The sequence below is a fragment of the Plectropomus leopardus genome, chromosome 11 (assembly GCF_026936395.1).
Source record: "Plectropomus leopardus strain MGB_pleo_1.0 chromosome 11, ASM2693639v1, whole genome shotgun sequence".
Classification (NCBI taxonomy): domain Eukaryota; kingdom Metazoa; phylum Chordata; class Actinopteri; order Perciformes; family Serranidae; genus Plectropomus; species Plectropomus leopardus.
Genome location: NC_142186.1, coordinates 11,384,107 through 11,395,575, shown reverse-complemented (window position 1 = coordinate 11,395,575; position 11,469 = coordinate 11,384,107). Strand labels below are relative to the sequence as shown.

The following is an 11,469-nucleotide window of genomic DNA, read 5'->3' as shown; positions in this document are numbered from 1 at the left end:
CTGTTAAAGAGCCAAATTTCAGTGTATGATGCATTAAGGGAAAATAGAAGTTGACAGTAGTTGAGCAGTAGCTACATTCACCATCAGGCAAAGCAGACATTTGTGATTATGTCACATTATATATGATAGCAGACACATGAACTAATGCGCTAATGTTCCACCATTAATACTCACTGTAAGTGTCCCGACAAACCCAGAGGCCACTGCTGTGACGCCTGTGACAGTCTGAATTAACTTTCATGCTGTAATTCCGTGCAGTCTGATGGACACTGGATGGATGTTTTGATTGAGCTGTCAGCAATATTTATTACTGTCATTGATCCAATTTGCACATTTGATGAGGATCATGGAGAGAGTTATAGCGTGCTCTGGCACAACACAGTCAAACTCACAGTGGTCTCAAAGGTTTAAGGAGCAGCCATTAAAATTAAAAATAGCAAAAACTATTACAAGATAGAAGGTTTTTGGTCATTTTTTAACAAAGTATAAAAAAGCGAAATTACAGTTATCCTTGATCCTGTCACATCTTCGGAGCCAAAGGTCGAGTTGATTAAAATCAGCAGCTACTATGAAGAGTTCATCCAGTTGCTTGGTGATGCTGCTGATGGCATCGTTCAATTCCTGCAGTGCATTTTTTGAATTTGCATCAGTGTCCCTTGTCCAAATGGCCCGCCCAAGGTCAGTCTATCCAGTACAGCAGCTTGATCCGGGATGTCAGGCGTTAACCATGTCTCTGGGCAGATGTGCATAGAGCAGTCCCAGATCTCCCGTTGTTGAGTGAGCCAGAATCACATCTCATTCACTTCGCTCTCCTGTGATCAGACACGACAGAAGAAGGTAGAGGTTTAGCTCTCGCTCCAAATCAGGCCAGCCTCAGCGTGATACCGACTCTCCTCCCTCTTTTCGTCTGACATTTTCAATTTCGTTTCCTGTCCGGCCAGCTTGTTAGTGTATGCCATCAGTGGGGACCCTTTCGCGGTCCGCTGCATTTAGTCCAAGCACCACACACCTTTTCCTGATGCTGATAAGTGCCACTCTATCATAGAAAAGTTGTGCTTCAGCAGAAAGGGGCATGGTGTTGAAAAACCGTTGCTGAATGAGCCTTAATCACATCTCATCCACTTTTTTCTCCTGCGAGTGGACACTAGACAGAAGAAGGCTTGAAAGAGAAACAGCTCTCAGGTCCAAGTCGGATCAGCCTCTCCCTGATACCGGCTCTCCTCGCCCTCTTCTTCAATTTAAACAGTCAAGAAGCACAAATTACATTGTCATGTACATATATCCAATCTAATGTCTAAAAGGACTCGAACAACTAAGAGATTTAACAAATAAATAATGTCTAAAGACATTTTATTCCAAAACTTACAACATTTGAAAGAACAACTCTTTAGCATATTATTTGTGTTTGATGGTTGTGATTTGCTTCAGGTTAAACAAGGAAATGCTTCTAGGATCCAGAGATCTCCTGGAGGATTTCAGCAGCCAGTGGAACCACATCAATGTGACACCTGGACCAGAGAAAAATAAGTTATTCACTGTATCACACATATTATTTACCTAATGACAAAACAATGTAAACAATTTTTTCTCTAAAAGGTGCAAATTATTAGATGTCCTGATACCCGAAACCACAATGTCCACAGTTGAAATCAGCTAAGCAGCTGTGCTGCATTGCATACCTCTCTCTCTTTCTCATCTTTCCTCTCTACCCCTATCCACCTATCTAAACTGTTCAACCTACTGAAAGTGAAAATGCCAGAAACAAATTTTAAAAAGTGCAAATAATAACAGTGTTTTGTGCTGTACATATTCTTTATTCATTCATTTTCTGTAACCGCTTGTCCTCGCAAGGGTTGTGGGGTACACCCTGGACAGGTCGCTAGACTATCGCAGGGCCGACACATATAGACAGACAACCATACACGCTCACAGTCACACCTAAGGGCAATTTAGAGTCACCAATCAACCTGAGCTGCATGTCTTTGGACTGTGGGAGGAAGCCGGAGACCCCGGAGAGAACCCGCACCGACACGGGGAGAACATGCAAACTCCGCCCCCCGCCTACATATTCTTTAAAATACAATAATTCCAATCATTCTTATAAGTTAGTCGTTTTACAGCTCTGATGTAGCTCCATATTTTTCTCACCTATATCTCACTCATTTTCTCCAGTAAAATGAAAGACTAATATTGAATATGGAATTCATTTTGATATTATACGGGCCATTTCACCTACTTGTACTTCAACAAGTGATTTGGCTCAGAGAAATGCTGGTTTTGAACTGCCTGTCGGAAGAATGAACGCAAGAGTTTATCCACTCTTGACTTAAAGCTCGGTTTTCTCTGTCTGCTCTTCTCTTTAGAATACACCATGTGAAATAACTTCTCCAACTCACTTACTTTAAACAAAAAATTTAAATGCAATACTTTTGTTTTCACAAGTTTAAGTTGAAGATCTAAGAAACGACGTCTCTTAATTTTTTGTCCCAAATTTGCTAAATCCTGTGTTAGTTAGCACTTCTCCTTTTCCAAGATCCACCTGACAGATGCTGATGACATTATTACAACACAGGTGTACCTTGGGATGGTCACAATAAAAGGTAACTTTAAAATGTGCAGTTTTATCTTGGGAAAAAAAAGACATCTGTTCAGATTTCACAGGACTGGCACTCCAGGAGTGCATTTTTTGGTCACAAAATCCGTCAGTATCTGGTGTAACACAATTCTTCTCATGAAGTGCGACACATCTCCTTCACATAGAGTTAATCAGGTTGCTGAATGTTGGCCCACTCCTTTTCACTGGCTGTTTGAAGTTACTGGATATTTCCACAAATTGGAACATGCTGTTATACAATCCGATCCACAGCATCCCAAACACACTCAATAAGAGACATGTCTGCTGAGCATGCAGGCCGTGTAAGAACTGTGATGTTTTTACTTGGGTCCATGCATTATAATGTTGCAGCTCATGGCAGATGAGTGTCATGAGAATGGCACTCAGCATCTTGTCACGGTATCTGTGTGCAATATAAACTGCCATCAGTAAAATGCACCTGTGTTTGTTGGTCGTAGCTTATGCTATTGCATACCACTGCCCCACTGCCCCCCATGAGGCACTCTGTTTACAATTTTGGCATCAGCAAACCACTTGCCCGCATGACGCCACACGTCATCGACATCTGCCCGGTATGGTGCAAACCATAACTCATCTGTGAAGATTCTTCAAAATGCCAGACGGCATCAACGGTGAGCAGTTGCCACTCGAATCAGTTACAACGCCAAACTGCTAGTGAGGACGAGGAGCATGCAGATGACACTTTCTGATAATTTTTGCAGAAATTCTTTGGTTGTGTAAAAAAATTGTTGCATTGTCTGTTTGGTTGGATGGTCTGGGACAGTCTCACACACTGGATGTGAAGGTCCTGAGCTGGTGTGGTTACACATTGTCTGTGGTTGTGTTGCCTGTTGGATGTACTGCCAAATTCATGGAAAAGACATTGGATACAGCATATAGTAGTGAAATGAACATTCAGTTCATGGGCAACAGCTCTAGTGGATGCAATATATGTTTTTGTGCAGTATATTTCTCCAACTGTTGTCTCTCAGTCAGTGAGTTTGGTCTGTTAAAGCACCCTGTTAAAAGTGATCAAATCTTAATAATTTATCATTTATAAGATGGCATCTGGATCTGGACCTATTAGTTAACTTGGGTTGGGAAAGGTGAGGGATGGCAGGTTCACAAAAGGGAAGCATTTTGTTCATTTTGTTAACAAAAGGGATGGAATCCCCCCTCAAGTACTAACTGGAAAGACTGAAAAGTTGTGATGTGATCATCATTCTCAGCCCTATCAAAATCCCCGATGAGGCCTTTGACATATTCTGAATGCTTTGCATCGTCGTTTTTTCATTTAATCAACACAAATGTCTCAGTGGCCCAGTGTGCATGTAAACTGCACTGGTGACCAAACCAGAGTCTCTATCAACACTTGAAGTGTTAGCCTTTATGTGTAAAAGTGGTAAAAACGATGGATGTAAACTAATTCCTTTATCAGAATTCAACTGTCAGTCAACCAATTTTAAAATGAGAAGTATCTCTATTTTTCATTCAATTGTGGGACTGCGGGTGTTTAAGCCTCTAGTCATACCAGATGAAGCTGTTGTCACACAATTCTGCAGACCACAGGGGGCTTTTATTACCCCGAAAGATTTCTCCAACTTCTATCAGCCTCACTTATTAAAATAAGTTCAGCAGCTTAATGAATGTCCCTGTCCTGAAAATGAGAATGATATTGTGAGCAGACACCGGGGTTGGAAATGTTAGTGGGGATGAGGAGTGCAAACCGGTAAAACTAGTAATATTGTTGGGGGAACTTTGCTGCATGCAGCGTAGAACTGAGTGGAGTGAATAAATAAAGGGAAGTGAGACTTCAGTCTGGTTCTGTTTTATTTTGTCAATGGCCTTGTTGAGTTGCCTTCTGGCTGGCTGATATTCATCTCTGCAATTTCCATCCTATTTATGTTGCTGCCAGGAAATCTTTTTATGGAAATAATAAAAACAACATCATACGGCATTAAATAAACATTGTTGCACATACAATACAGTATTACAATGTTCTATTGTATTGTTTATCCGGCATATAAATCTGGGAATATCAAAATAAAATGTAACTGTAACTGAAATTAAATGCAATATTTATGCAAACATACATTTATAATATTGTGGTTTGGTGAAAACATGCAATCTGCTCAGAACCTACAGGCGGTCTCTAATCCTACCTCTCCACTCTCTCCCTTTCTTATCTCCCTCCTCCCCTCTTCTCTCCCTCCCAGGTGTCTTTGAGGGCAGCCTGACAGCCCGGCCAGCAGAAGCCCACCCCCTTAGTTGATTAAAACCTACATAATTAACCTAATTAACACAGCTCCCAGAGGCTTCAAAAATCCTTGAAAGTTTGTGAATATAGGAAACATAAATTGGATCCATAAAGTTTTAGGACAAACTTTAGGGTTTAGTTACTCATTAAATCCCTGCACTTTCACAGTACTAAATGGACACTCAGCAGCTGCTCGGAGGACAGCGGAAAATGAAATAATTGGTTTTAGATTACAGTGAATGGCTATTACAGAACCACATTAGCCTCACACTCAACTTATACCAACACTTGAGGTGTTTTCTCTGTGGAGTTTATATATTTTTCACCATTTGAGATGGAGCCAAAAAATAAATAAGTCAAAATTTAGTGGACCAGAAGGTCCATTGCTCCGTTTCCTTCATTTACTACTTACTGGATTTATCTCCACCTCTAATACTAGTTGTTCTCATTAAAGGAATAGTTCACCTTGAAGAAGATCATTTGTATTTGTATATATCAATTTCTCACCCTTTGATTCCTGGAAATTTGGAAGAAAACTTGCATCCCTCTACTGAGAACAAAAAAAAACAAAATTACAAATTAAGGTATATTTGGCATTCAAAAACAGAAAAACTATATTAAATCATCTACTCACAGACTCTCACACAACTTCTGCAGTAAATTCAAGTCTCATTTATCAAGACAAATGCTCATTAAGTCCTTAATATCGATATCCATTTTCACTCAAATCTTATTATTTAAAACACTCTTACATACACACAAGAGTGTAAAGCACGAGTTCAAAAGCATGCGCATACTCAGGCATACTACTCATAATTGTATTTCAATTCATCAAGAATTTGATGCTTTTGGATGTGAAGTTCTTCATGAATTTAAGGTATCACTGGGTGAGTCATACAAATACAGTATATAAATGATCATTTCGGGGTGCCAAGTATTCCTTTCACTGGCCTGTTTTAAATATACTATCAATTCTGACTGCCTGAAGACATCAACATAACCCTCATATGTTTGTCCTTATTACAATATAGAAAAATGAAATGCCTGGAAATATGACAATTAGTGTTTTTGTTGGAGTAATAAAATATAAAGCCATTATTAAAAGAAACCTACGGCAGATTTAAGCCATTTCTGAACCAAAGGTCCCACACTTTTTTTGTCTGATTTTCCCCCAAAGCTGAGCTTAAGTACTCCTTCATTAGGTCTTCTTATTCTATTTCTGAATATCAGTTATATATAAGTGAATCGTGTTACAATAATTTCTTCAAACAAGACATTATCCTGGACATATGATGTTTGGTCTTTTTTCAGTAGGTTTGCAGATATTTGTGGGCAGCAGCACTACTGATGGCTTCATGTTTGACTGAATGCAGCAATAAGCTAAAGATCGGGTTTTGGGGCCCAAGGCTTTTCTTTAAGATGGAGAACTATGAGCAACGCTCCTCCCCTTCATCTACACTTGCTTAGGCTTGAGGTTTTGAAAAGGCATTCCTCAGGTTGCCATGGTAAAGGCTGAATGACATCATTTGGGTTAGGATCTCAGCCTAGACCTTCCCTCTCCTTCCCACTCCTCTTCCCGTCTCCTCTCTCTGCCCCAACTCTTCTCATCCTCTCAATTAACCCCCCCCTTCTCCCCTCCCTTCCACTCCTCTTCTCTCTCCTCATAACTCCTTTCATCTCCTGCCCTTTCTCCTAAAACCTCTGCTCCCCTCCTCCTACCACTAAACCAGTGGGAGTGTGCCAGTCTCAGCCACTTCAAAGGCTGGAGCTGATCTCTGCTTTCATCTGCCAGAGGGAGAGGAGAGAGAGGAGAAGTGGGAGAAGTGGGAGAGGGAAAGCACGAGAGACGGAGAGAGAAGAAAAAGAAAGAGAAAGAGGGAAAAAGAAAGAAAATGGACGGAGGAGAGAGGAGGAGAAATGGGTGTAGAGGGTAACAAAAATGCAAAGGAAAGGGGTGACTGTGAAGAAAAGAGGGGGAGAGGGAGGGGAGAGCAGGAGAGGCCTCTATAGCAGGACAACAATACACCTTTATTATTGATCTGACAGGGTGTGTGTGTGTGTGTGATTGAGAGACCGAGTTTGTATATAGAAGGGGGTGAAAGCGACTTCTTGTGTGTATTTAATGTGTGTGTGTGTGTGTGTGTGTGTGTGTGTGTGTGCACTTGAGCAGCTATCATTATTAGAAACAATTTGAGTTTTAGACCTTGAAAGTGAGGACACTTTTCAAAAATTGAGGATATTTTGGCCACTCCTCACATTCGGACAGACTTTAAAGGGCCTGTCAGAGGGTTCAGATTTGGTTTTAGATTCTTTATCAGATTTAGGTTTAGGTAAGACTTGGGTTTATCCATGGTTAGGAAATGCATTATGTGAATGAGTATCCTCACAAATATAGAAGAAGGATTGTGTGCATTTCTGTGTGTGTGTGTGTGTGTATCTGTGTTTGTGTGTGACAGGTCGCTGGTCTCACATCAAGAGATCAAAGGAAGCATGGTCACTACAGCGACAAAACCCTCGGCTCAAAGAGGGAACACACATTCGGCCCACATACTCATAAAAGGCAGCCAGATGCAAAGATACAGGTGCACACACACACACACACACACACACACACACACACACACACACACACACACACACACACACACACACACACACACACACAGATATGCACTGCTTATTAGAGTCTCTGGTAAATATTAGAGAAAGAGATAGAAATTAAAAAGCTGTATTTAAATATTAATATATGTGATAATCTATGAGATAAAAGGTAGTCATAACAGTTTCTGGTAAACACATTCTACTGCATATGTATATTTGTGCCATAACAAAGCTCACACTTTGGATTTTTGGGATTTCTAAATTTTTTTTCAGTTTTGGTCTGATTCACTGTTTAACAGTGTTGAAGAAAATCTTGTACTCTTGATGAGCCGACGCACAATAAAGTAAACTCGATTAATAAAAATATAAACATGATGTATTATTAAATGAACTTAACGAGTAGTGAAATAACTCAGTAAGTAGTGAAATTAATTTGGTGAGCCTCAGTTGTTCTTACTTGAATATATGTTTATTACATTTATCTGATCAGAGAAGCTTTTGGCACAATTTGTCAAGCAGTTAAAGTGAAAAATGTTTTTCTTATGTGAGGCGCAGAAGGGACAACAGTTATTTCATAAGATTCACCCTCTCCAAATCTGACGATTTATTTTTGCATAATAAAGCATCCAATTAACCCTTATTTCACATAATTGTAATTTACAATAAAACTGATGAATAAAGCAGTTGCAGACTGCAGCATGTGGAGGTGTATTTTTTTACTCGTTTTATTTTGCTTGTGTTATTTGCTGTTTGGTTTAAGTGTGCATTACATGCAGTAAGACATTAAACAGAGAATCACTGTTGAAGCTGTGTTCCCTGTAGGCTGCATTCCTTGTGGTTCAGATTGTATTGATCTTGGTTCTGAGTTTCCATCATCTTTACCATCTACACACAAACCTCACAGTTCCCAAACTCATAAATCTTAGAAGGGAGCTGTTACTTTGTCAGGTTTGTGAGGTGGTGCAGGTTATGTTTCCTGCCATTGATATGAGATCTTAAGAGACTCTCAAACAAAGAGGGTCTTTTGTTTTTAATATATGTATGTACGTATTTTATCTCTCAGCTCTTTGTGAGCCATTAAGCTGACACTGTCCTGCCTGAAGCTTGGATCCTTTCAATTAACAACGAGGAAAAGGTCAGTTTTGACACGTGTAATGCAGACATGTTCAGACATGCATAAAAATAATAAGATGAAGGAAAGGGCTGGAGGAGACATATCTAAATCCACAGTGACTTGTTACTGGTATCCTCTGAGGTATAGTTTCAACTTATGTATACACTGCTGACAGAAATAAGCACCTTATATGGACACATTTTTAAAGTTTTGTTTTTTCACATTTATTAAAGAAAAATATGACTATTTTGTGGAATGAAATATGATGAGAAATATGCCATAATACTGATATTATATATGACACACACATAGAGTGCTGATATAATTCATCAAGAAACTTAAGTAACTTGATTAGTGCAAATGCAAATTCTTTGCATCGAAGCTTCATTTAATCCAAATAAGTATTTACAGTGCACTGTGTTTCGCACAGAGTATTATTACTGTCACACAACACACTTATGTTGTGGATTTGACTGCAGGAATTACAACATAGAGGAGGAGAGAGAAAATAGTGAGGGACAAGTAGAAGAGAGAGGTCAGAAAAAAATACTAAATTTGAGATCATGGGGCGCCTGGTGGCTCAGGGGGTAGAGCAAGCGCCCCATGTACAGAGGCTATGTCCTCACCGCAGTGGCTGTGGGTATGATTCCGGCCTCAGCCCTTTGTTGCACATCATCCCCTCTCTCTTCCCTTTTCATACTATCGCTGTCCTATTATCAATAAGGGCAAAAAAGCCAAAAAAAAAATCTTTAAAAAATTGAGATGATTTCAAGCTGAAACAAAACACAAACTATGAACAGTCCATCTGTAGTAAAACTGAACTACCACAATAGCACAACATCAGTACTTGCATCTCAGCAGAACGCATAAAGTCCACGAAACGGACCCCACATGAAGTAATTTTGACGGAAGCATTTAAAGTAAATAAATATGATTGCTACATGAGATGAAGGCACCCTGGTGCTGGGGCTTATGCAGGCTGTATTGTAGTTGCTAAAAATGCTAATGAGGGTTTACCTACAGAGCTAGCATCCGCTCTCCTCACAGCGAAGGAGTCCGAGCAGCGGAAGTGAGATGGCATGCTATTATCATGAGTCTCTCTCACTCACACACAAACACATACAGAAGACCTATCTTATTTTCCCTTTTGTATATTTAATAATGCTTAAAAGCAAAAGTAATTCTTATCTGACCAGAGATCCAATTTGATTTATTGATGGTCGCTCAAATCAGTAGAACGCTTATATATAGACATACACACACAAACACATTAAAACAACTAAAACACGCACCTGTTGGACATAGTTATGTCCTGAAGTAGACTGGTAAGCTCCGTCCCCTCAGGACATTCTAACCAATCAGAACGATCTGTGGTCTGCACCTGGACAGAGAAGGAGAGAGGTGAGAAAAAGTAAAAGTACATGAATAAAAAGGCATAAATAAAAAGGTTAAGGCAGTAGTCCTCACTCTACAAAGGTGTGATAACATGGTTCGGACAAAAGTAACAAATACAGAGCAGCGTATGAGGGCATGGCTGCTCTTTGTGTTCTGGTGGTGAATATTTAAGATGCTGACAGGCACACTGTCACTGAACAGTGACCTCAAATTCCAAACACAATGCATCACTGTTTCTCCAGCTATGCTTATTCACACAGTCAGAGTCGGACAACAGTGAACATGCGGATTAAAGCAGCATGACTTTGTATAATGTCATGTCCCCACGCCCTACAGGCAGAACTGATATATGATAACATCGCCGTCTATCAGCTGTTTATCATTGTTGTCTGACAAAGCACGACCAGTCCTGATGCTCTGTACATGTGCAGGGTGTTTTTTTCTGTCCTCTTTTTCAGGCCATTGGACAGATTATCTAAAGGAGGAAGACAAGCAGCGATAAAAATTGTTTAACCAATAATAAGAAACCAGCGATAATACACTCTTCCATTAGAAATGTAATTTTCACATTCTTTATCTTTTCACAGCACCACTCAAAATCATCCATGGAAAACTACATTATAAGAACCACTGGTCTGTGTTATCATCACAGAATCATTTTAGCAAGTTAACACGACCCACTGCTGAGTGACATCACATTCATTTGTCAATGCCACTGAAAAGTCAGTTGATCAAAGAGCTAATTTGCCCAAAATCCAATTGAGTGCACACACGTGTTAGATAAGTGCTTTTTCACAGTAGTGCTGTTATTTTTCCTTCTTTCTACAGATTGTCATTTGGATTCTTGTGCTTCCTACTGGTTCTCAGTAGTGATCATCATTTTGTTGCAGAGCTCCATGAATTTACTCTCTTATTCTACTGCTGAACTTGTACATCTCTCTCGCTTAGACTGCCAGCTGAAGATATTTCTCTCTCTTCCATTACTTCCTTACTACACCATTTGTTTCTTCTCTTTGTCATCATTCCTTCATTCCTGTCCCGACATGTCTCCCCACACCCTGATGTCGCAGTTCCACACTCACCCATGAACACCTGGTCCACAGACTGCCGTGCGTGATTGTGTAGGTGTGTGTTCTTTAAAGAACAGAATTTACAGTGTTTGAACTGAGCTCACTTCTGAGTTAAGATCTGGTTTAATAACATGATGATGATTTGTTGTGCAACAAATGCGTTCCAATAAATAATAATATTGTCTATTCAAGTGTTCTTCAAGGTGTGTGTGTGTTAGTGAATATTTCTGTGTGTGTGTGTGTCCGCGTGCTGGTGAATGTGTTCTCTCTGATCTCCAGTGACATCATCACCTTTGTCTCTGCGGCGACACAGCATGGTTGTTGCTAAGCAACGGGGTTAGGAGGAGACAAAGACGCTCCCCTCACTCGCTTACTTTTTTCACAATCACACACACACACTCACTTCACCTTCCCCAAC

At 40.0% G+C, this 11,469-nt stretch overlaps 1 protein-coding gene across 5 annotated transcripts in view; it reads right to left on the bottom strand.

The window, feature by feature from the left end:
• Positions 1–280: 280 nt before the first annotated feature.
• The window catches only part of ulk4 (unc-51 like kinase 4), a 93,923-nt gene continuing 82,734 nt past the window's right edge, over positions 281–11,469 (bottom strand). For 4 of the 5 annotated variants that reach the window (XM_088084016.1, XM_088084018.1, XM_042489922.2 and 1 more), the window contains 2 exons: positions 9,879–9,967; positions 281–1,508 (listed from right to left, as the gene is read on the bottom strand). In XM_088084016.1, the coding sequence (XP_087940142.1) occupies positions 1,448–1,508; positions 9,879–9,967 (150 nt within the window). In that variant the 3' untranslated portion in view covers positions 281–1,447. Of the gene's footprint in view, positions 1,509–5,351; positions 5,422–9,878; positions 9,968–11,469 lie in introns of those variants that run through there. The other variant, XM_088084017.1, reaches the window with a different exon arrangement.